The sequence below is a fragment of the Pocillopora verrucosa genome, chromosome 3 (assembly GCF_036669915.1).
Source record: "Pocillopora verrucosa isolate sample1 chromosome 3, ASM3666991v2, whole genome shotgun sequence".
NCBI lineage: Eukaryota > Metazoa > Cnidaria > Anthozoa > Scleractinia > Pocilloporidae > Pocillopora > Pocillopora verrucosa.
In genome coordinates, this window is record NC_089314.1 from 13,359,161 (window position 1) to 13,384,028 (window position 24,868).

The 24,868-nt window shown below is 38.9% G+C and overlaps 2 protein-coding genes across 5 annotated transcripts in view; one reads left to right on the plus strand and one right to left on the minus strand.

The window, feature by feature from the left end:
* The window catches only part of LOC131771997 (tetratricopeptide repeat protein 28-like), a 39,490-nt gene extending 27,284 nt beyond the window's left edge, over window positions 1-12,206 (plus strand). Inside the window, exons 1-9 of one of the 4 annotated variants that reach the window (XM_059087905.2) lie at window positions 1,665-1,791; window positions 3,539-3,589; window positions 3,809-3,874; window positions 4,761-4,820; window positions 5,120-5,281; window positions 5,742-5,819; window positions 6,632-6,699; window positions 7,685-7,813; window positions 8,380-12,206. In XM_059087905.2, coding sequence (XP_058943888.1) covers window positions 3,541-3,589; window positions 3,809-3,874; window positions 4,761-4,820; window positions 5,120-5,281; window positions 5,742-5,819; window positions 6,632-6,699; window positions 7,685-7,813; window positions 8,380-11,292 — 3,525 coding nt within the window. In that variant the 5' untranslated portion in view covers window positions 1,665-1,791; window positions 3,539-3,540 and the 3' untranslated portion in view covers window positions 11,293-12,206. Of the gene's footprint in view, window positions 1-1,664; window positions 1,792-3,033; window positions 3,091-3,538; window positions 3,590-3,808; window positions 3,875-4,760; window positions 4,821-5,119; window positions 5,282-5,741; window positions 5,820-6,631; window positions 6,700-7,684; window positions 7,814-8,379 lie in introns of those variants that run through there. The other 3 variants (XM_066163752.1, XM_059087906.2, XM_066163753.1) reach the window with 3 other exon arrangements.
* A 1,862-nt stretch (window positions 12,207-14,068) lies between these two features.
* LOC131771980 (uncharacterized) lies at window positions 14,069-24,029 on the minus strand. The gene is made up of 7 exons (XM_066163510.1): window positions 23,689-24,029; window positions 22,428-22,458; window positions 22,235-22,252; window positions 17,309-17,407; window positions 16,436-16,486; window positions 15,985-16,050; window positions 14,069-15,416 (listed from the first exon to the last, which is right to left on the minus strand). The coding sequence occupies exons 1-7, from the start codon at window positions 24,027-24,029 to the stop codon at window positions 14,970-14,972; spliced, it is 1,053 nt and encodes a 350-aa protein (XP_066019607.1). The 3' UTR covers window positions 14,069-14,969.
* Window positions 24,030-24,868: the final 839 nt, after the last annotated feature.

Consider the following 24,868-nt stretch of genomic DNA (forward strand, 5'->3'; position numbering starts at 1 on the left):
AATATCCCACCCAATGATTACCCCTGGGGAAAGATTGGTCCCTAATATACCAGCGTATGAGAGTTTCTAAGAAGAATAACCAGATCAAGTAGAAAGTTAACAAACGTGACAAAAAAAGCTTCCCTAGTGAAGCTGTAACTTGACTTTTCCTGGAATATAATTTCTTTGGCATTCATGCTTAAAATTTATTTCTTACACACATTCATCGTTGTAAAAGTTTTCAATGACTCCTATCAAGTATTCTAGGAATCAATCTTTAAAAATTCACGTTTACTCTGAAACATAATTCTCTTTCGATTTCAACGTTCAGCGATCATTTGTTATCTGAAACATGACTTTCCCTGGGATATTTACTTTACGTGGAAATCGCGTATCGAGATCTGAAGTGACCCTAAGTTGTTATTTTAACTCGATTTACAAGTTCTCTCGCTCACAGACCCGGAGAAAGCGGATCAATTGGAGACTCCTAACAAGTGCAAGGACACTCCACCGAACGGAGGTCGTGCCACTTTTTTTTAATAGTGCTGTTTTCGTTGCGAATAGAATGTGCTGTGTATTAAATAATAATGAAGCAGGATATACCTGTAATTTGAGCTTGGGTAACCTGTGAGATGAGACACTTTGGTGGCACTGTGTGTCTAGCAGCTTTGGTTATGTTATGCAACAGTCACTTAGTATTAAAGAAGAGACACAAAACAGGTCTTTCTATTGATGTGTAGTTTTTAATATCTAGAAAACACGCATGTCAAAATTTCAATTAAGGGACTAGTCCTAATTTATCGCCCTGGGTGACGAGGGGGGGGGAGGATTTTGGTTGTGTCACGGTAAAACCTACCTGACCCCCCCCCCCCCCCAGCTCTGAAGTATTCTGGTGACCCCCCTCATTTGCATTCAGTTTTGTACAGTCCTCCCTTTATATTCTGTTACAGACGACTGATCCCCTTTCGTCCCCCCACCAAGACAATCCTCCAGTTCCCCCCTTCCCTCCACCCTTAGTGATAAATTATTGACAGGTCTCAAAAGCGAATAAAGATTATAACAATACATAAAAGTGACGTCAAGATTTCCGCACCAGTCCTCGTTTCAGGCGAAGTTATAAACTCATGACCTATTTAAACTTTACACGAAAAGACAGCCAATGATATTTTAACTCATGATTTCCGCTGTGTCTGTTCTCTACTTTTGCGTTTATTGAGATACTCTCCTTAGTAGGTGATAGAGAAGTGAGGAATTGGCGAATTCCACCCCTGTTCTCGATTTTGAAAATTAGGGGAACCCAACACTTTCCGGCATTCAACTTCCTTTATTAAACTGTTAAACCGTTACAGTCTGCCACTTTATATCGTACAATTTAGCTTTAAATAACTTTTTCTCATTTGTTTGGGAATTACAAACAGCTTTTTTCAGTCTTTTCGATAGGGGAGATAAACGAGGGCAGCATCAATCAGTTACTGTCAATCATAAACCAACGCCCTCCTGTAAGTGTCTGTATGTGAAACTACCATTGTCAAATACTTCTCGTGAACCAAACATGAATAAAACCACCCATGCAGAAAGACTTAAACCTCTTTTCACAATGACTTTATTTGACGTAAAATGGGGTAAGCTTATTAACACATCCAGTTAGGCGGAACATTTTCGCAACAATTATCCGTCTGCGCGAGTTCTAGTTGGATATTTGCATAGTCTTGCAAACTGAACTGTTGCTGTGGGTTTATTATATCAGCTTTTCTCTTTGACTCTTTGTTAAGGCTGTTAAGAAAACTTGAAAAGAAAGTCGGAAACACAGAGGTAAGATTTTGGTTGTTGTAGATGTGATTAAATCATTTCGCTGTCCTGATAGCTCGTCGACACAAACGAAGGTGCCTTTGGGCAAGTCCAGGGTTGCAGTTAGATATTTCCAGAATCCTGCGTGTAGTAACTAAAAAAGAACTCAGGAACTCCGGGATAAGATTTTGGCTGTAGTAAGACAAGTGTATGTGATTAAACTCGCCCTCCCGAGATCTCAGCGACATACACGTAATTGCAGTTACAGATGCAATATTACCTCGTTAAGCAAAATCCCTCTTTCAGTGAAGACCACCAAAAACAGTGTAATTCTGTCGGCTTTCAATGTTGGGGCGGCCTTTAATTTTGTTTAGCAGTGTACGTTTATACAGAATATCAGTTATTCAGCGAAGAGTCTTGGATATTGATCGCATTCATAACTGTATCCCGGTCAGGAGGGTCACATTAATCGCAATCGACTTTGGAGCAGGGAAAACTGCAGATGAATAACAAATTTAGTTACAACTCTTGTCATCAATCCTAACACATCAAACCATGTGTTCACTGCACCTTCACCAGCGTAAATCGTTGGAAAAATCGTCCGCGGATATTTCACGGATTACCGTGGATCTAACAGAAGAATAAACAATTCTAAATGCTAATGGTATATTTGTTGTTCACCAAAACTGACCGATAGATTCTTGATTTGGGTAGAATTAATACATACATAGTCGATCATTGCCTGTCAGCGAAGTTTTTCTTGCCAATATCGCAGAAAAACTCCAAGCTAGTTGGAAATATCTGGATGATAAACCTAATTCGATTTTTGGGAAGGAATGCGTGACGTCATGAGTTCCGGTTTCAGTTTCAAATGGAGGGGAACCCCCTCATTACCACTTTCGGGGAAATTTCCCTGTTGCGCTTGAGATGTTTGAAGAACTTCCGGAGTGTTTAAGAAGACCCACCATAGAAGTGCTTGAAACTGGATCTTTTTAAGGGAAGTGGACACATATTCCCTTCTGTTAGGTTGTTATAAGAACACATTTGATGAACACATGGTTTAATAGAGGGCGACGATCTGATTGTAGCAGAGGTGTTTATTACCTTCGAACTCAGATGATCTTAACCGTTCTGACAAATAGAGCTGTCCACGCATTTATCTCTAAGTGATTCCAGTAACATGTGTTAAGTTGGCTCAAGGTTTCGTCAGCAGTTTTTTGCAGTACATATTCTTTTGCACTCTAATTATATTCGGGCTTCAGGCTATGTGACTTATCTAACGCTTGTGCGCCAAGTTCGTTCTGTTTACTCTGAATAACACAGGTTGATTGTGGCTCAAAATCAATGTTACCAACCCTGCGATAGTAGCCCTAATTCTCCGAATGAACCCCTCGATTTCTTACCCTCTGTGAATTTCATTTTCCATCAAAGCCTTGAACTTTCTTCAAGAAACAATTGTGGAATATTCAGCTGTCTTGATTGTTTTCGCCCATTTATATCATTATCAGAAAAATTATTTCGAAACATCAACTAATGACGAGTGAACGTAGTACTGATTATGTTGAATTTTGGGCTAAAAGGGCTAATACTTAAATTAGTCAGGAATTATATGGCTAAGCCTTGGTTGTGGACTGAGGTATGCTCTGCAAATTTAGGCAGGTATAAATGTTGAAAGCCTTTCCTTTTCGATTTCAACTTAATACAACCAAAGCCGGTGAGATTGAGCCCAAATTGACATCATGAAGTTTTAGAGTATTTGGTTCTTTTGCAGTGATGGCGGAAGGTGGTAAGGTCAGCGTTGATGATGGGAAATCTACAGACGGTAAGAAAGAAAACAGCTTAATTACAATTAACTTTCTGTTTTGGAAAAAGTCACACGGTCAATATTTCCAGTTTGGGGCTTGATTGACAAAACACATCGTTTGACAGCTTTTCTCAAACATGATGATTAAGAAAAGTAAAATCACTAGGGAAATATTCGTGAAAGGTCTTGTTTTTTAAGGATATGGTTTCACCATAAACGTGATGTTGTGTTTTCCAGCTGCAGAGGAACGTCAAGTCAGATCTGGTGACTTAAAACTGAATTTAGTTGATGATATTCAGGCAGGTGAGTAAAGTGGTCTTACAGGACATAGTAACAGTATGAATTTATGATGTGACTCATGTCTTACCCAATTCTTGAGTTAAAAAGAAATCTACGCCAAAATTCTGATACTGAGAGAAAAATTTGGGAGTATGAAGTTATCGACTGCTTGACCTAACACAACCTTTAGGGTAGCGTATTTCTCAGACTGTATGGAATATTAAATGTGATCTCGTAAGGAACATAAAAACAAAACAAAAACAACTTAGAAAGACTGTTGTCCTTTTCGTGCCTTCGAATGCCTAACGTTATGAAAAAGGACCACCAGAGCGATCTTTTCTTCGCTTTGTCCCCAGTACCTCTCTCCAGGTAAAACAATTCCTCTTCATCTACATTTCTATTGTCCGCCTTCATTTCTCTATCGTTGTTCCTCTCACTCCCGCCTCGATTAGAGTCCAGCACCTGACGTTTTTGCTGATTTTGTCGATAAGACCAATATACATCTGTCCGTTGAACTCGTCAATCAGTGTTTAATAACACGACATGTCAGTGCCGTGGCGTGCGGTTGGGAATCTTCTTTAGACGGCGTACTTCTTCAAAATCTTCTTTCGCCGCTTCTACATCTTAATTTTAGCTTCAATGGAAAAGTTACATCAAACGCTGGAGGTGGAGTTTGACTATTTCTCCAAATACCTCGATTCACGTTGTTTTGAATTACCTTATCAGTGTTTGTCTATGTTGTTCCAACGTATATTTGATTTTTTACTTTACTTGAGCTGGTATGGTACAATTTAGGTTTGAAACTGTTCAGTGGCTGACCTATCACGCCACAATGCTTGGAGGCCAACAGAGAGATCAGAAAGATCCTTGTCCCCTATATACTTGTCTGATTATTTTTCTGTCGTTATAGACGTTCCGGCCGTTTTACCGTCAGATGGTACATCGCAATTTGACGATGCAACCTTAAAAGGTAAGAATAACAGTTAAAATAAACACAACCTATTCAATAAGGTATAGTTATCAAATCAATAAGGGTTACGCAATCCTTTTAAGAGAGGCACACAAAGGGACCTGTACCGCTTAGTGATCATGTAACAGGAAAAATGCAGACAAATTTTGCATGTCAACAAAATTACTTCAATATTTGACAGCCAGTTCAAACTGCTGCTCTCCTGGATATTTAATCCATCTGCATATGTCTGGCTGCTATTTTGTGCATCCCTATTGAGTTATGTTCTATATCATGGATGTTTTCTGCTTTTTTGTTAGCGATGACGGAGGTTTACTTGAAAGAAGGTGACAACGAGTACAGCAAAGGAGAAACCAACAATGCAGTACACTTTTACTCTGAGGGACTGCAAGTGAACTGCAAAGATGTCAAACTAAACGCCAAACTCTATAGCAACAGAGCAGCGGCTCAGCTCCTTCTGGGTAAAAATTAATCAATTGTTCCAGTTTTGTATCCATTTTGATAGGGAATGATTATAATTAATCATTTACAGTTCGAATGGTGTGCGTGAAGGTAAACTTTTGCCGCGTTTGCAGCAACCTCAAGGTAATATGGGAAGGTAGCGCTGGCATGACTGGGACAGGCTCAATGCACGGCCCCGTCACCAACATCACTCGTTCTGGCCGATTTTCTATTCGTCAGCTGGCTATTTGAAAAATGGGATAAAATCTGACACTAAAAATTGTGAACCTAAAACTAGCCAATCAGATATATGAAAATCAGGTCGAAAATAGACAGACTGAAAGACTGAAAGACCTTTTCGCTAATTTGGCTACTTACCCAGCAGTGAGAAAACATTATTAGCTGCTACGTTTAAAATAGACTCCAATTCTGAAAGTTGAGAATTTGTACTTCCGTACTCATATGAAATTGTTTTGTTAGGAAATTTTCAAGAAGCTTTGGATGATGCTACATTGTCTGCTCAATTGGCACCAACTTTCATTGAAGCAATAGAAATCGGTAAGTTCTAGACATTTCCTGAGACATGCAAGAACTGTCTCCGAGGATGACCAAAAGGTTGGAATTCTGACCAGTTGACCATTCAGGAGTAAAGCTTGTGCTGGAGTTCCACATTTTCTGATCTTCTTAATCGTTCCACAGTCTAGTTGTATTAGCTTAATTTCGACTTTGCTTTTGACAGACCCTCTACCAAAAGCACAATGAAAATTCAAAATTTCTCATTTTGAAAAGTAATCCTCCTACTCTCAGAGTGTTCTAGATTAAGTTGTAAGTTCTGATAGTTTCATAAAAAAGCTACTATATCGTCACATTTATTACATAAACTGCGATGTTTTACAAGGGTTTCCAGGCCTAAGAAATGTTTTAACAGCACACGTGTAAAATTACGATAAGCCTTATCGCCCACGCACTTTACGACTTTTCTTCCAGGATCGAGGATCCTTTTTTTATTCGTTGATAAAGTCGACTTTTCTTGTCAATGAAGACTATTATGTCTATATAACAAACAAAACAATACATGGTTACTTGCAGAAATGGAACTTCTCTTCGACTGTTCAACCCGATATCTCACTCTTCCCTTGTTCTCACTCGTGAGCTATCGCGTTGACCACTCGAAGAGAAATTCCATATCTACGCGCGCCCATGTACAATTCTCACTCGATTCTAGTAAATTTACTTTGATTGCGCACATTGCGAGACATCACTAAAGTTAATATTTGTGAGATTAAAATAGAAGTACAAATTGAGGTGTTTTAGTATCTGCAGTGGGAAAAATGATCTTCCTTGATACAATTTTTTTCAATTTCTTTTAGGGGCCAGTGCATGTGTACAGCAACACATGTATCAAGAAGCTATAACTTGGTGTCAGAAAGGATTGGCAGTATCCTTTGACGAATATAGAAAAAGCCAATAGTGCTTTGGAGATTTCTCTCATTTAATTACTCATGTCAAAAAGCGAAAAGTAGGCAGTTCCCATATCTTGTTGACCCTGATAAATATACGAATTTAAGAAACCGGGCGACTTGTCATGTAAATGGCCAATAACATCAGAAATCATCTTAAACATTACTGGTTTCAAACGTTTACCTGAATGATGCCCGTAATTATATCACCTTTTACCATAACACTTAATAGGTGTCAAACAAATCCAAATTTCTATCAAACCCCATGCCTAAAAACAAAGCTCTGTAATTCCTTTCCTCTCATGTCCTATCACTGGAGTTAAAACCGTCTGCTTGCGCCATTGGCAGTGTCATTGCCAGCTCCAGTCACCGCAAGTGTGCGGAGTCAGGTGCACATTTACATGTAAGCTTATATACTCGCTAACACAACTGATCTAGGCCATGAGAATTAAGTGCACAATTTTTGTCTAACCTCCTATTCCACTTTGGGCAAAAATACATCCGTGTTATAAACTCTAGTTCGTCGCTTTAATATGTTGCCTAAGTAAAATAAAGGATGTTGATGTACAGGGAGAGTTTTTTTTAAGGATTTGTCTAACTGGGCTTACATTGAATACGTGTAAATATGCAGCTTACTCCACACACTTGCAGTGCACCGGCGGTTGAAGTACTAATGGCGTTCACGTATGCTTGCAGTGCTTCTTGCGCTAGCAGTGGTGCTGGAAGTGATGATGACGATGGCTGCTGCTGCTGCTGCTATTTCTGCTTCTTTCCTCCTCACCACTACTGATAAAAGAAGCAGTAGAGGTAGTTATAGATGTATTTGTATTACTTTTAGCTCTTGTGGCCAATTTTCATCGCACCGGATTGAATGCTGGCGTGGACCGAGTTTGAAATTATAGTGTAAACAGTACTGACCTAAAACTCTTTAGAAGGCAAATTCTTTGACTTGACGCTTTGAAGATTAACAATAACAATAAGAAGTTACTTGATTTGTGGACCGAGTGTTATAAACAACTAACTGGCATAGATGAAACGAGAATTAATCAGGAAATTAACACTAACCGTGACAACACCAAAGCGAAAATCGAGGTAAGAGAACGTTTACGACTTTAAAATTAATCGAAAACCAAGAGTTAACGCGGAGAGGGAGCCTCGATTAGCGTGATTCCATGTAGGACAGACCAGCTCAATTTTTCTGTAGATATATATATATATATATAAGAAGGCAGTTGTTATGTTTGTGATACCTAGAGTATGTTTAAAATCTAAGACGGTCGTGCAGTTGTGTTTCGCTGAGCGCTGTTCACATATTTTTTTCACTCTGATATTGTATATTATCTATTTATCATTATGAATTTATTTAAGCAATTTTCTTAGACTCTGAAGGTAAGTTTTTGCCTAACTTCAAAGATATTATCATTTGTAAGCCTCGAACAACGACCCCTTGGTCAAAACAATTTTCATTTCTTTAGAGAAGAGGCGTAAGGAGAAATGTCCTCTGTCCACACCCAGCTGGCTTGGTTACATAAATTGAGTAGCACCACACGCAAGTCTGGCCCATATAATAGGCCATTGAGAAACGTAATTAAGGATAAGTAAGCCAAGGGGATAAAAGGTAGTAAAACAATTTCAATATTTCTAACTTTAAACCTTAGGATATACAAATCAACGATCAGCTACCTCAAGCAGCTGTCCAAAAGATCCTCCACTATGCGAACATTTTGCATTTTTCTATTGAAGTGGGGGACAAAGCTGGAGAGGGGGGGAGTTCCTGCAGTCTCGGCAATGCTTATTACAGCCTAGGTGATTTCAAAAGAGCCATCCAGTATTATGAACGTCATCTAAAAATTGCCAAAGAATTGGGAGCCAAGGCCGAAGAGGGAAAGAGTTACTGCAATCTCGGCAATGCTTATCATAGCCTAGGAGATTTCGAAAGAGCCATCCAGTATCATGAACGTCATCTAAAAATTGCCAAAGAAGTGGGAGACAAGGCTGGAGAGGGTAAGAGCTACAGCAATCTTGGCATTGCTTATCGTACCCAAGGTAATTTCGAAAAGGCTATCCAGCATCATGAACGTCATTTAACAATTTCCAAAGAAGTGGGAGACAAGGCTGGAGAGGGAAGCAGTTACGGGAATCTCGGCAGTGCTTATCATAGCCAAGGAGATTTCAAAAGAGCCATCGAGTATCATAAATGTCATCTAACAATTGCCAAAGAAGTGGGAGACAAGGCTGGTGAGGGAAGGAGTTACGGGAATCTCGGCAATGCCTATGATAGGCTAGGAGACCTCGAAACAGCCATCCGGTATCATGAACGTTCTCTAAAAATTGCCAAAGAACTGGGAGACAAGGCTGGAGAGGGAAAGAGTTACTGCAATCTCGGCAATGCTTATCGTAGCCTGGGAGATTTCGAAAGGGCCATCCAGTATCATGAACGTGACCTAAAAATTGCCAAAGAAGTGGGAGACAAGGCTGGAGAGGGAAGTAGTTACGGGAATCTTGGCAATGCTTATGATTGCCTAGGAGACTTCGAAAGAGCCATCCAGTATCATGAACGTCATCTAAAAATTGTCAAAGAAGTGGGAGACAAGGCTGGAGAGGGAAAGGGTTACTGCAATCTCGGCAATGCTTATCATAGCCTAGGAGATTTCAAAAGAGCCACCCAGTATCATAAACATCATCTAAAAATTGCCCAAGAAGTGGGAGACAAGGCTGGAGAGGCAAGTAGTTACTGCAATCTCGGCAATGCTTATCATAGGCTAGAAGATTTCGAAAAAGCCATTCAGCATCATGAACGTCATCTAGAAATTGCCAAAGAAGTGGGAGACAAGGCTGGAGAGGGAAAGGGCTACTGCAATCTCGGCAATGCTTATCATAGCCAAGGAGATTTCAAAAGAGCCATCCAGTATCATAAACATCATCTAAAAATTGCCCAAGAGGTGGGAGACAAGGCTGGAGAGGGAAGGAGTTACTGCAATCTCGGCAATGCTTATCATAGGCTAGAAGATTTCAAAACAGCCTTACAGTATCATGAACGTTCTCTAAAAATTGCCAAAGAAGTGGGAGACAAGGCTGAAGAGGGAAGGAGTTACTACAATCTCGGCAATGCTTATTGGGGGTTGGGAGATCTAGAAAGAGCTGTCAGCTTGTCTCGTTGTTGCGTGCTAATTTTTGATGCTATCCGAGCCAATCTGCGGTTCAGAGATGATTGGAAGATTAGCTACCGTGACATGCAAAGAAATGCATATACTTGTTTGTGGCGTCTTCATTTAAAACAAAATCAAATTTTGGATGCACTTCTATCTGCTGAACAAGGACGTGCACAGGCTCTTAATGATCTGATTTGTTTTAGGTATGGGTCGGGAGGAATACAGCCTCGGCCTCACACTCCAGGGAATTTTGATCTTGAGCTCCTTGCAAGCTGTGCTGTTTCAAATACAGTTTTCATGGCTGTAGATGATAAGGAACGCAAGATATTCTACTGGTTTATTAACAGCTTTCAAGATATTCAATTGAGAAGTACTGAGATAAGTAATTATGGCTCGTTCAAAGATGTCAATACCTTAATTGGAAGCTTAATGAACACAGCATCAAGATCGTTTAAAAGAGGTGTAATTAAATGCGAAGATCGCTCTCTTGATGAGCCCTGCACTGAAGAATTGGTGAAGAAAAGGTCAGGTCATGCTTATTTCTCTCCTGAATGCTCACCGAAAGCTGCCTTGAGGATGTTGTATGACGTTATCGTTGAGCCGATTGGTGATCTCATCAATGGCAATGAAATTATCTTTGTTCCCGAGAGTTCATTGTGGTCAGTCCCTTTTGCTGCATTGATGGATCACGAGTCAAATTATTTGTGTGACTCTTTTCGAGTTCGAACGATTCCATCCCTGACTACTTTGAAGCTGATAAATGATTACCCAGACGACTTCCAATATAAGAAAAGTGCTTTACTCGTGGGTGATCCATGTTTGGAGGGGGTTCTTTTCGAGGGGAGGAAGCTCGATCCACTGCCATGTGCGAGAGAAGAAGTTGAGATAATCGGGAGAATCATTGGCGCCGATCCTCTTATTGGTGAAGAAGCCAAAAAAGATGAAGTGTTGAGGCGACTTCCCTCTTTTGCCTTGGTACACTTTGCTGCACATGGCCGAATGGAAACAGGCGAAATTGCCTTAGCCCCACGAAGTACTTGCTCATCACAGCCCTTTGTTAAGGCAGAGGATTGTATTCTAACAATGAAAGATGTGTTGGATATTCGGATACGAGCGAGGCTGGTTGTGTTAAGTTGTTGTCATAGCGGTCGTGGAGAGATAAAGGCTGAGGGAGTTGTTGGAATTGCAAGAGCGTTTTTGGGTGCCGGTGCTCGCTCTGTTCTCGTGTCACTGTGGGCTATTGATGACAAGGCTACTCTTGTGTTTATGAAACATTTCTATGAAGAACTGGTTACTGGAAAGCTTGCAAGTGAAGCTCTTAACCAAGCTATGAAGAGCATGAAAGATTCTGAAGAGTTCAGCGATGTGAAGTACTGGGCACCCTTTGTACTCATTGGGGATGACGTCACGCTGGAATGAAATTGAAGATAGGAGCTATGGATATTTTCAAATGTACGTAAGCAAATGTTAATTGATGATGTATTTTGAATCAGGTCCACATCATCGACAGGAACTTCCTCAGTATTTTCAGTGATATAGCTGGCTTTTAAAGGCAAAATGTCTCAGTTTTTGAACGTCCTGATTGTCTCGGCATGTAACAGTATTGTCTGTCAGTAAAAAAGGAAGAGTTGTTGAGTTAGATCTCTGAGGCGAAACTTCAGTTTTAGGCTTTTGTATCAAAAACTTTCCTCTAATTTCTTAGGATATAGTATGAAAGACACAACAGTGTGTACTTGTGACCGTTGCAATTAAATTTTAAAAAATTAATTCCCGTTTACTGATTACGATTGAAATAGTAAAAGTATTTCAAGAGACTCAAGAAGTAATGGGCACGTCCTCAGTTAAAAAATTTTGGCGAATTTTTCTTTTGTTTCTGGAATGATGAGATGGAAGTTTAACTGAAAAGATTTATTCACAAACAATTTATTTCAAAGGACCATGTACTTTATTTGTCGAGCAAAGCAGTTTATGTCGTTAGTAGGTCGTGTTGCTGATGTTTTTCAATTTGAATCTTACGAATTTTTCATTTTCTTTGTAAAATTTTATTCATTTTTAGGTTGCAATTTCCGTTCTTGGTTAATCACAGCACTGTGAATATATGACAATAAAATATATAAGTATATATACTTCATATTAACTTCATTACTGCGAAGGTCACTTTCATATTCATAATCTTTATTAGAGTTTTTAGTTTTTGGTGTTTGGTTTTTAGTTTTTAGAATAGAGTTTTGATATCATGTCAAGATCCTTGCGTCTTATAAATTTCCTTGAGTTGGAATTTTTCTTTCATCAAGCCCTTTCTATAGGGACAGTTTTTGTAGCAAGTTAGGTACAGTGATTGACTCGGAAAGTTATTGTAATTTCTTTGACTTATTTTGTTATCAAGTGAAAATAAAAACTGAGTAACAGAAAGTCCTTTGTTATAGATCTAGGCCCAGTTGTTCAAAGAGTGGATAACGCTATCCAAAGGATAAATCACTATCCAGCGGATAACTGTTAAGAAAACGTACTGCGCTATCCACCGGATGGCGATTTATCCGGTGGATAGCGTTATCCTACTTTTGAACAACGGGGCCTGATGATGGAACTCAGCACGGCAACATCTTGTTTAAGGATAACCCTGAACAATGAAGGATTCGAAGTTCAAGTTGTGTGATTTTGGGGTTGGATGCTGTTGTAGTTGATCATTGTTAATAATAACCTCTGCGAAATTGAAAGGAATGAGATTCGATTTCTCGTAGGGAACTCAAATCTTTTCAATTTTAGTTCCTCTTCCCCTTGTATCACACTCGTTACGATTTTGGAACAGCTTCTTTTTTTCTTCATTTTTCGTTTGAGTCATTGAAGACGTCGTAAATTGTTAACATGTAAGCGAAGGAAGGTTGACGTCGTGAACACTAAGTCTTCCTTACAATACACCTGGCAAATTGTTAGGGTAAGACTTAGAGCGTGCGCTCGATAGAAGGGTTCAGAGAACTTTTACCATGATCATCATGCGTCATAACAAATAAAATGTTTGTGATTCCTTGGAAATAATTATCTTAAAAGTTATTCGCGTGACCCAACACCGCTGGCATAACATTTTCTTGATATTTTCGTCCTGTCCTGCTCTGTTTCACGGGCTAGGGCTATTTCCCCATAATACAACAAAATAATTATGATAAGCATATTCCCACTGCACTGTCTTTTTGCTAGTAGTGTAGTCTGATTGTTTCGGTGGGCGAAGACCTGAACAGAACTGTTGAAGGTGGCAATAGCTTTAAGCGTCAACTATTTAACGCCACTATTTATAGCACTCGTCAAGAGCAACAACAGGCGATTTATGACGTACATACACGTACTTGTTACAATTGGGGGCCAATTGAGAAATCCATCTTCTAAGAGCGTAGTGTCGCCAAGAAAAAACAGTGGGATAGAGAGGGTGAATCAAAATGTTGGCCGAGATACATCGATTTCACTTCATTTATTTTTAGAATTATCACTTTCCTTCTTTTGCCAGACGGCATTCACCGCAAAAGGCATCTCTACCCTCGCCGCCATTTCACCGTTTATTGTTATGTGAACTTTTTATTGAGGTGAGCGTATTGAGGAATTCTCGGAAAACTAACTTCCATTTTGAGGGAATGTCTATAAATAACTTTGTTGAAATTGACAAATCTCAAGGGTTAAACCAGAAGCTTCCCTCCCTCTCCCCCTTATCCTTATTTTTTCTTGATGTTCAATAAAAAATCAGAACTTAACGTTCAGGGCGTCACAAGCTGATCTTTTCAAAACCTGATCACAGATCATCATCTTCATCTGACTCTGATAATGACTTCTGCACAGGTTTTTCAAAAGTTAGTCCATGCCTGCGAGAAAAAATACTTTCTCAAGAGAACCATCCCTGAGAAGATCAAACTTCTCGGTAGAATTTATATCCCAAGTTCAAATCACTGACTGTGGACTGAATAAGCTTGATTCGAAAAGGATCTCGCTCGAAAGAACAGATGTAGTTGCAATTATTATTTCTCAAACCAACTTACGATAACAATGGGTTCAGGAAACATCAGGTGCTGCGGAAAATGTGTAAAGATCAAGGATTGAAGGATGAGGAAAACCCTTCATCATTAACTGAGTTATTGTAAAAGAATTACAACATAGTCGCCACAGAGGAAAAAGACATTCAATATTTCTTTACATTATATAAATCCTTCTCGATGCAAATATTTTAGCAGCCTCGTGTGACCCTGCTGAGATATTTTGTCACCTGACGCTAAAAGCCTTCTGTCGTGCGACAGAAACGTTGACTAGAATGAATGGTCCAGAATTTGGTAACTCGGGCTGACTGCTGTCCAAACACTTAAGTACGTGTGCAGCTCAAGCTTTTATAGCTTTCTTCTGTTAATTCTTACGATGACGGTAGTAAGAGCAGCGTTTTTTTAATAGTCCGAGGCTCTAACATCGTAACTATCACATTTATTTTGGAGGGTGGTTAAGTAACTCTAATGATCTGTAACTGTCTTCTATCTCAATTTCTTATTGGAGGCAAATCAATGCTCGCATTAGTGCCCAGCTGATAGCCCACACCCTTATAAAAAAGAACTGATATCCTAATTCACTGCGCACTATGTGCAGTTAATCGTCATAATGGTGAATATGGCATGATGATACATGTTCTTATTTTTAAAGACTAAGATAACGTGATTTGGAAGCAAATATCTTTCCGTCTATCGTTTAGCGCAATGCTGATAGAAAGCCGACTGCACTTCAATTTGGTTTCTTTATGACTTTATATCTACAATTTCTGCGGAAGATTACATCAAATGTAATGGCCTACGTCAGGAGAAATAATTTCTGGCCTCTGATTACACTTGACTACTGCTGGTGAGTTTTTTACGTGGGCACGGACGGTCAAGAAATGTTCTCCCACAGGTGTTAACTATGTATCTTCATTTCAATGCATAAAAAATCCTTTTGTCTTATCTCATGTTTCTTCAGATATACTATCTTCAACTTTTTCATCAATCAAAATTTCCGTCCATTGTTTGTTGTGAGTCGAGTCATTGCCTGTTGGCTTTTTTTATTTTGGTCTTCGCTCAGTTCATTTGCTGAGCTTTTCAAGGACCATTGGTCAGTCCAAGTGAACAACAAGTGTATTTGTATCTTCTCTGCCCGCGAGCATCGCTTTTTTCCAGACTGAAGCCTTGTAAGAATTCTCTCCTATCACAATGCACCTTGGGATATTTATCGAACCACTCACTTCTATTTACCCAACTGGTGTACCGAGGGAAACATTCCAGATCAGGAAAGTTGCCTGGGGGCCCAATGTCACCCTTTTTCCCAGGAGGGCCTCCATTACCCAAATTTCCTCGTGGGCCTCTGTTTCCTCGCGACCCAGGGGGGCCCGGTAATCCACGGTTTCCGTTATCCCCTTTATTTCCTTTAAGACCTTGTTTACCTAGTCCACAAAATACTGTGGGGGTAGTGGTGTTGGATGGCGCTGATCTCACACAACTCCCTGGTAGACCGGGAAGGCCTGGAATACCGGATGGGCCACGAAGTCCCTAAAATAGATAAAAGCGCTACAATGTCTCGGGAAGTTTCGAAAATAGCAGACATTTAAAAGTCCTAATTATCATTGCGGATAAATGAAGATGAAGTGTTAGGTACATCAAAAACGTTTAAAAATAGGCTATTTCTTGAGCTGCTATATCCTACAAAAAGGCGTGATTATTGTTATAATGGACATTTTAAAGTGACAAGGGTAACAAACTGTCTGGTAGTCATATTCACATGTTAAGATCTTAATGAGTTGACCTTGGAGGACATTGATAAATGTATTGATTTTAGTTTTAGTATCGTTTCAATGAACTCTGCAGAAATACTGAAAGTTCAAAAAAGTTAACGCTGAAAGTAAATGTTCTTGCCCCATTAACGTCCGTCAAATTGAACTATTGTCCAACAAGTTTTCAATGAGCTCCATAAGTTTTTACCAAAGTCTGCCGTGTCTTCAATTGAGACCTAACGTACTCATAAAATGGATATTCCTACGGATGGAAATGACAACATGTAGTCACAATAATAGTGTCAAAAGTATTTACTACAAACATTAAGTTGGTATTAAGTTCATACTTGTTCTCCTTTTTGTCCCATGATTCCCTTGTTTCCTATAGGTCCACTTATTCCTGGGGGTCCAGGCTTGAGAAAATATGAAAGAATTAATGATAAGTAGATGAATGGGAGGAAAGATTAAAGTGAGGGAACTTTTCGGAAATGTCAATGGTGATTATTTAAAGTGATACCAACGTGAATTTTTTGCCCTTTCGTAATCTGTGAAGGGCAAGAGAACATAATCTCTTGGTAAAAGGTTATACACTGTTTGAATCCTTTTTCATTTCAAGCGGGAAGACTTTTTTTCACAATTGTGAAGACTTTAAGGCTACTGTGAAATTTGACCTGATATCCTTTGTGATGTCAGATTCTTCAGTAGACTCTTTGAGTTAGCTAAACTGGTGACAGACAACAGCCTTTTTCTTTGTTTGGAACGTTCACGGCTGGAAGAAAATGAGTTTCATTTACTCACAATTCCTATAGGTCCTGGTTGCCCATTCCGTCCATCTCGCCCATTTTCTCCCTAAAATTAGTAAAATACATTTATCACATAAAATACGGTGTTATACAAGGATTTCCGGCCCTGAGAAAAGCCGTAACAACACACGTGAAAAAACATCGTATTTTTTCACGTGTGTTGATATAGCCAATCAGGTGCTTACACGTCACTCGCCTTAACGCCACTCGGTCAGGTTGATGAATGAACGGCAAACCCTTAACGATTCTCAATACAAGTCGTTTGTCGGAGCTTTCTCGAATTATGGCGGCTAAAACACTAAGAAATCCGTATCGCTGACAGACAATGAGGTTCAAACTTTCCTAGAAAGAGAAGAAAACCAATACACTGAAAGAAAAACCGAAAGTTGCGTATTCAGTGGCTTTGGTGTTAGCATTTCTCTCGACTGAGAATGAAAATCGACACCTGGAAGATTTGCCACTAGCCGATATTGGCCGTTTACCTGAAAGACTTCTGTCGGTAAGGACAAAGTCAATAAATGAGAATTTTGTTCATTGAAAATTACGACCATTGTTGTTTTTGTAATCATGATTCAACGCATTTTTCGATCTTCAGAGTCAGCGCCAACGCACTCTACGATTGTTATTCGAGGATTGTCGACTCATTTATTTTCATTCATTAATGAAGTCGGCTTTTCTTCCCAGTGAAGGGCTATTGTGTTTATATGATAAACAAAATAATACATGGTTGCTTGTAGGTATGGAATTCGAAGACAAATTCGATATCTACGCCCGCCCATATATGATTCTCTATATAAAAACATTTATCACTCCACTTTACACCATTTTACAATATCAAGGCAAGGTAACGCGCAAAGTATGTACTGACCGGGGGTCCCCTTGGTCCTTTAGGGCCTGGCTGTCCTTTTGACCCAGTCCGTCCTCGCTGGCCTCTCGGCCCACGTCTCCCGCGACATTCACCGGAGCACTGTTGACGACCACAAGAAACAGTATTAATGAAGGTATATAAGTCGCTGGATGTTTCGGATGTGTAGTATCGTCGGGTATTTTTAAAATTTTGCCGAATTTTAACGATCCCGCTGGGGTAGTGAAAATACAAACAGCGACTGAAAATATTGAGTAAATGGTAAAAGGGCTTGGCATGCTTAATAATGTTCAACCGGAGCTGGCAAGAGGTTTTCAAAGGGCCTGGTACAGGGAAACTCAGCAAACTTCTACCCGGATCGTCTCCAATCTTCCTACGGGTGGAGAAACGGGGGTCCTGCTTTAGGCTCTGCTATTAGATAATAGCGGAGCTCGCAGCGCTTGAGGCGCGCGCAGCGTAGCTCGAAGTAGTAGTAACCCATCAAGCCGAAAAAATTTGGACGTACGACCGTACGACCGACCGTACAAGGTACTACTTTTAGCATGCGCGGCTAACAGTACTACGGGCACTATCTTTGCCATTACGTAATGGAAGGGCGATGGAGAAGGTAATGCGCAGGCGCAATAGCGTGCGTAACTCGGAAAGCCCATTAGTGTGCGCCAGGAGACACCGGCAGATGACAATGAAGTGCGCATACTCGAGTGTTGAGTTTCAGTGTAGCGTACCGTGGGCGCACGGTAGGCATTGCACGAGGGCTTCACGTGGGCTAGTAGATGTGAAGCCGCGTAAACAAATAATTTGCAACCCGCGTTTTGAGCGGGAAATCAAACTGGTGAGGTTGTAGTTGAACAGTAACTCTCAGTATTTCGCGATATCTAATCAACTCGCAAAGCAACAATACCAGCAGAGCTAAAGCTTTGTCAACGGGAGGAAATTGCTATAATTCAAGTTCGTGGAGAGAGAGTTTTAAGTGAAAATAGGATGATAAGAAAGAGCCCACGCGACCAAAAAAAACAAGACGTAAAAGACGTAAAGCGAGTCGAGAAGAACGCGGAAGAAAGTTAGAGAGGACACCAAAATAGGGAGAATACGGCGAGAGGAACGCAAAAGAGAACAAGAAAAGACATAAGTAAAAAGGCAATTATCTTGCGTGGAGCGACGCGAGAAGGAATACAAAGGCTCTCCTGAAAACAGACCGAGAAGAGGTCATCAACAAAGAGAAGCGAACTACAAAGGATCCGAGAAGGAAGAGGAGGTAAGTCGTGTCTTATCTGGGTTTTCTTTAACACTGGGGTTCGGAAAATTCAAACCTTTTTTTACCAATTGTCGTTTGATACTAGCTTCAGTTTATAATTAAAATCACGTTTCGTTAAAACAATGACTTTGGCCTTCATCGCCTAAAAACCTTCGTGCCGGCTCATCGCTCGAATAACACTTCAAAGTGTTCATATTCTTCAAGGTATTTTTGTTCCTGTGGTTTGGAGTGTTTTATACAGTCGTGGTGTTAATGGAAAAGAAGTTATCTTACGGATTTTGTTTTTCCTAGAAGTTTTCAGATGATAGCGAACGGCGAGCGCAAGTTTCTACCTCTTTCTCTCCTCTGTCTACTATCGCAGGATTTACTCTATTCATTAAAAAAATCGCGCTTTGTCGAACAATTGTTGTTTTACCTCAAGAACGAAGTAATGGCCTTTCCCAAAATTGAAATAAACTGAGATTGAGTCAGCGATGTCCATGTTCACATTAAGTTTGAGGCAGTAATTTGATTTTGTCAATATTGTCAAGAACCCGTCAAACATCTTAGAATTAAATTACGGACCGCAGATATGTGGTGCAAACAAATTCACGGGTAAAATGGAGCTAGTTCTACTGCGGAATGAGTGAATTTTATTGTTTAGTCATGGTACTTTTCAGGGCTATGTTTTCATGCTTTTTACTCGATTCGTTCGAACTTCCGGAAATGGTTTCAATTGTCTCACAAAACATGGAGCCACTTTCTCTTCCGTTAACATCTCGAGGCGTACTTAATGTTCGGGTTATGATGAACATGCCTGCGATACGATTATTTTTTCCTTATGTTGGAAACTGAAGAATCTATCTCTGAAATCGATAGTCATCACATTTTGCAAGAAGCGTCCGAGCTCTGATTGTGTAATTAAACGGTGTCCTGGCAATTTGAGCTCATATGCACGCTGGTAAGTACATGGTTAGCGTAAATAATTGTTGTTTACAGTTTTCGAATTCGAGAGCCGTTTTTGAGAGTCTGTTTCTGTAACCTTCTTGGATATCTTCTATTGAATTCATTGAGGAACAATCTCGGAATTTCATAAGTGATTATGAACGAGAAATCCGTGTCGGCACCATAATTTAAGGAGGTTTTCTTAACACATCAGTTTACAATTTGTGAACCATTTCTGTAACCTGCTTGGATATTTTCTTTTGAATGAATTGAGTCACACTCTCGGGATTTCATCAGTAATTAAGAAAGATAGATCCGTATATGTAGCGCAAGTGAAGCAGATTTTAAACTTTCCATATGATTTTAGGAAACTATACTTAATTGACTCTCGATAAATTAGCCTGCCACAACGCGTTGATTATTTTATAATTTTGTAGCCCCAAAAGCCTGGCTTATGACTCTAGAGGTAATGAACTTGATATATTTGATACACAAGGCACCCTTCAAGTAGGAAGGTTGGAATAAAATTGCTTTTACGACCGTATATTGCACCTGGTTTAGATATGTAGATAACTGCTTAAAAATACCTATTATCGCTGTATTCAGAAGCAAAGACACGTAGGTAATATGCTTCTGCTTTATTTTTATTGTAAGGGGTTACTTTTTATGTAACACATATCCATCCTTTAATTTCCTCCTTAACCTGCTTGTAAATAATTTAATTTTATGTTTTAATTGAAGTGTTAGAAGATCCTAACATCAGTATGGATATTCTCCATACTGTTCTCAATAAATTTCCTAATGTGCTGGCAAGGAGAATTTGTTTAACAATCAAGAGGTCCTTCAGTTGATTATCATTTCCTTTATTCTCATGACCTTAATGCTTAATTTAGGGATGATATTGAAAGGAGAAATTAGATGCTGGTCACTCTCAGGGATGAAAGTGTTAATAACTGTGCACATTCTATATGCTCTATGCATTTAATGATTATTAGGAAAGCAAACAGATGAACGGAAGAAAGTGAAATGAGGGAAACTGTAAACTTCACCATATGATCGAAGAAACGATCACAGAATACTTAAGAAGGGAAACTTCAATTGTGCTGGCCAATTTTCTCTATTGCTCTTCATGTTTTTGATCAAATAAAATTTAATCAGTTGTAGGGTTTGCTTACAAAGTGTCAAATCACCAGTGTGGACTTAATTCTTCTCAGATGTCAGCTGGCAAACGATAGATACTAAAATAGATGACCATAAGAAAAAGTACATATCTTCAAAAAAATCACACTGAAGTGGTGGCATGATTGATTTGTGATATTTAGAATGACAGAAGCAGGAAAAATACATTAAGCTTTTTCCTATTCACTAATAACTGAAGTTAATTAGATTTCAGATTCTACATTCAAACTGGGTGAGATTAAATTTATTCATATCATTAATTGCTTTATTATGGTTTGTTTACATGGAAAGGTAATTGTTATAGTAGCTTCACAGATGTTTTCATTGCCCTCACAAGTAACATTCACAACAAAGTTTTATTTAACACAGAATGTTTCAAGAACTTTCTTCCTTTCTCTCCAACACTATTTACCATTTCTGGAGCACTATTAACCCTTTACATCCTAACATCAGTATGCATATTCTCCATACTGTTCTCTAATGTGCTGACGAGGAGAATTTGTTTAACAATCAAAAGGTTCTTCAATTAATAATTTTCTTTATTCTCGTAACCTTAATGATTGATTCAGGGGTGATATTGAAGGGGAAATTAGATGCTAGTTAGTCTTGGGGATTTAAGGGTTAAAGGAAGCAGGTAATTACAAAAAACATAACTTATGATTCAAGCAATTATTTGAATAAGAGAAAAATATTAGATGTTTTCACATGTAACAGGATGATCAAGCTGAATATGGCATCAAAAGAGAGTAAACTTGATTGTAACAATTAGGTGACTACTTTGGAAACTTAAGCACTTGGTAAATACACCTTGGCTTGCAATTCTGATGATTACAGTTTGTTGCAGTAATTGAAATGTCAGTCCCTAAGGAGGAACCTTCCACATGGCCTGTAGAGTCATATGCTGTGAGAAAAATACGTTTGTGTCAGTAGAACTATTGTAAGTACAGTACCACCTAGTGACAAAAATTAATGATATCCTGCAAGTATGAATGTCTTGGAGAAGTTATAGTGGTAACTGGCCCTTTTTCGGCTAGGATGCATAGGATTTGATGATTGTAATGTATATCTCTTCGCTTTCAAACTTTAATCTTTGTGTTAATTGTAACTGTTTACCATACCAATTTCTTTGTAACCCAAGTCCTCAATAGTTGAGGCAGGTGAGTCAATAACCTGACTCCCTTTGTTTGAAATTGTGTGATTATATAATTTTGCTGCGTAAGTTGCCACATTGTAACATGTAATATTGTTATTTGAATTGCATTAAATAATCTTGCTCAAGCTTTCATTAATGCATGGTGTTTCTTACCAATGCTCATAACCAAACTAAACATTGATATAAGGAATTGGTCACAAGATATCTGAGTTTTAAAGGGTGGGAAACTGGAAAAGCAAGGATCCCCCTTTAATTAGGACTGAAATTAAAGTGGGCTCTGCTATTTTAATTAATGTTTTTACTTTGACCTATATGAAAGTGAAATTAATTGGCATTCACATAACGCACAAAGCAAGAATATATATGACTTAGATTAATAGATTATAAAATTAAAATTAAAAAGTTGTGCAGACCATACCTTGCCTTTTATCCTTCTCTGGCCAGGATATTTACTCAAATAACATAGTCGCTATCAGTCTTGCTCACTCTCACTTTCCACTGAGCTTGTGGAAAGATGATAACCTCAATATTTTTCTAATGAAGAAAGGAAAGCCTGCCCTCTTACCACAGAGAGTTCTTTTGTGCATCATCAGTACAGTAGGTAGGCTAACCTTATAAATTAGTTGAGAAAATTTCTTGAACCTGTCATTGAAGGAATGTTTGACTCAATTTACCTCACTAACCTAAACTGAATAAATAGAAAGTTGAAATTTATTTCTTCTCCTTTTGAGATGTGCATCAAAATTTTGAAGCCATGACAGGCCTGAACTACCGGTTTATAAGAAATTTGTACGTGTGTGTGTTTTCAACTTATAAAACTGGGATTATCACTACTTTGAATGACTTTACTATGTGCCGTGGGGCCACAGGCAGGTATTGTAAAAAAGGTTGCTCAGCATTTTGCATTAGTAAACATTTCTTTTTCTAAGAATCTTGTTTATTTGGCCCATGCTGAGTTCTAATTTTTCAAACAAATTTTACATTCTTTTGAATACTCTTAGATCTAGTATCAGTTAATATTCATGTAACTAAAATAATTACCTGAAATCTTACAGATGTTTGGTACATTATTTTTTCCTCTGATCCCACTAACATCTCATTATGTGTAAGGATTGATATTGGCTATAAAAGTATAGTCAAATGAAAGTTTTGTGCACAGCCTATGCATCAAATTTTAGTAACAAAATATTGTATCCTTCAAAAACTAATTTATCAGAATAAGAAAGAGTTACCAGTCACAAGTATGGCTCAGTCATGATGATATCTTCCAGGTTTGAAAAAAGTCACTGCCTACTAAAATCCTCAGTTCCTTCACCTTGACAGCCCAACCTCATCAAAACATTGGCAACAGGAGCAATTAGCAAATTAACGATACAGACAAGCGAGCCTATTCCCACATACACCCTCCTCAATCCTATTTGCTTACTGTAGACATGACATTTCAAACATGGTGTATGTTTCCCTGACTTATAATACAACGACTTGCCAGTCGATAGTCAACTGAAAACTTTAAAACTTTTTACACATCAATAAAATTCACTGTTACACTTTTATAAGGCAAGAAACATGTTAGACAAATTTCGTATTTCATTAGCTAGAGTTGCTAAGATCATGGAAAGTTGGTTTAAACACACCTACATTGTAAGTAGTTACAGCAGAGGTTACTGAATCAAATGACAGAAAAAGTCTCAAAAAGACGCCTTGAATTTTCAACCAGAGGACATCATGAAACAAGAATAGCCAAAAGAGGAAAAATCTTAAAAGAAAATTACAGGTTCAAACACGAGTTGAAAATGACTTTTCTTCTTAATTTTTACGCGAAACAGAGGAGGTTGCAACGCTAGGGAAAAACGGTGGGGTAAGCAGTCATACCTGGCAACTTCAAGAGAAGACATAAGAGAAGCCCATGCGATTCTGGCGTCTTGATTTACTGCTTCACTGTTATCACGTGTATACTCTTCAATCGAGCGGTGATTTCTTAACTTGAAGTAGTTTACCGTCGTTTCTTTCAATTTTGGCTCACTTTCCCGAACCAATATTATCAGGTACGCTCGAAAGAGTATAATTTCAACTGATGCTGACATCGCATACTTCATCTGAAGAAGAAAAGATTCCTTTCTCAGAGCATCAGAGACAACAACGAAGGCCCTCAGCTCCTGGAAGATACCGATGACTGGCATGCGTGTTGATCGCTTTGCAAGTTGTGAGAACATCGTCCCCAGGTTCCAGACCTCGTCAATTCTTCCCCTCCCTCCCCACCCCCCGAACTGGTCCCTAAGGGCTAGAAAATAAACTAACAAGAGCTCCGCTATTAGGCTTAGCTAAATCTATATATTAATGAGGTCTTTCTCGGAGACTTAAGTGGGAGCAGTAAGTAAAGAAGGCTTAAAAAAAGAGCCAGCGTGTAATCAATGCAACTTTTTAGAGTTCAAAAAGTCGAATGATTCAGATGGCGTTCCAAACATGCTTAAAAGTCTGATTTGGCTGAAACGTGTTTGATACTAACTAAGTGAGTAATTTTAGGTATGGAAATCCAAATAACTAAATTAATTACCACACCATAAAATATGGTTATCGGCTTGGTCGGTCAAATGTACCCAAATAGAGATTTCCGAATAAAACACATGTCGCAAATCAGCGCATCACATTGTGAAATTAATACATGGGGGTGTCCCCATCTAATGAGCGATAAGTATAGGATAGACTTTGAAGGGTAGAGTGAGAGAAGCTACAGAATAAAAGACATTTGTGAAGCAGCATATGTTTTTAAGCCATTACAGGGATCCATGCTACTGGGCGTGAAAAATTTGGGAAGAATTGTAGAACGAACTACGATGAGGTACAATGGGTTTAAAATCGCTTACAAGCTGTGGGGAGTGACAATGAAAGACTTGTTCGGCAGTAGATACATCACAAACACATAGCCGATGAGAGAGTTATTTAGCCCGCAGTGAATTGATGAAAAACGAGGAAAATTCAGATCGTGTGATAGGTTTGGCTCATGCGGTGTCAATTCGATACTGGAGAAAAGTAGTTAACTTGCTTTATGTTG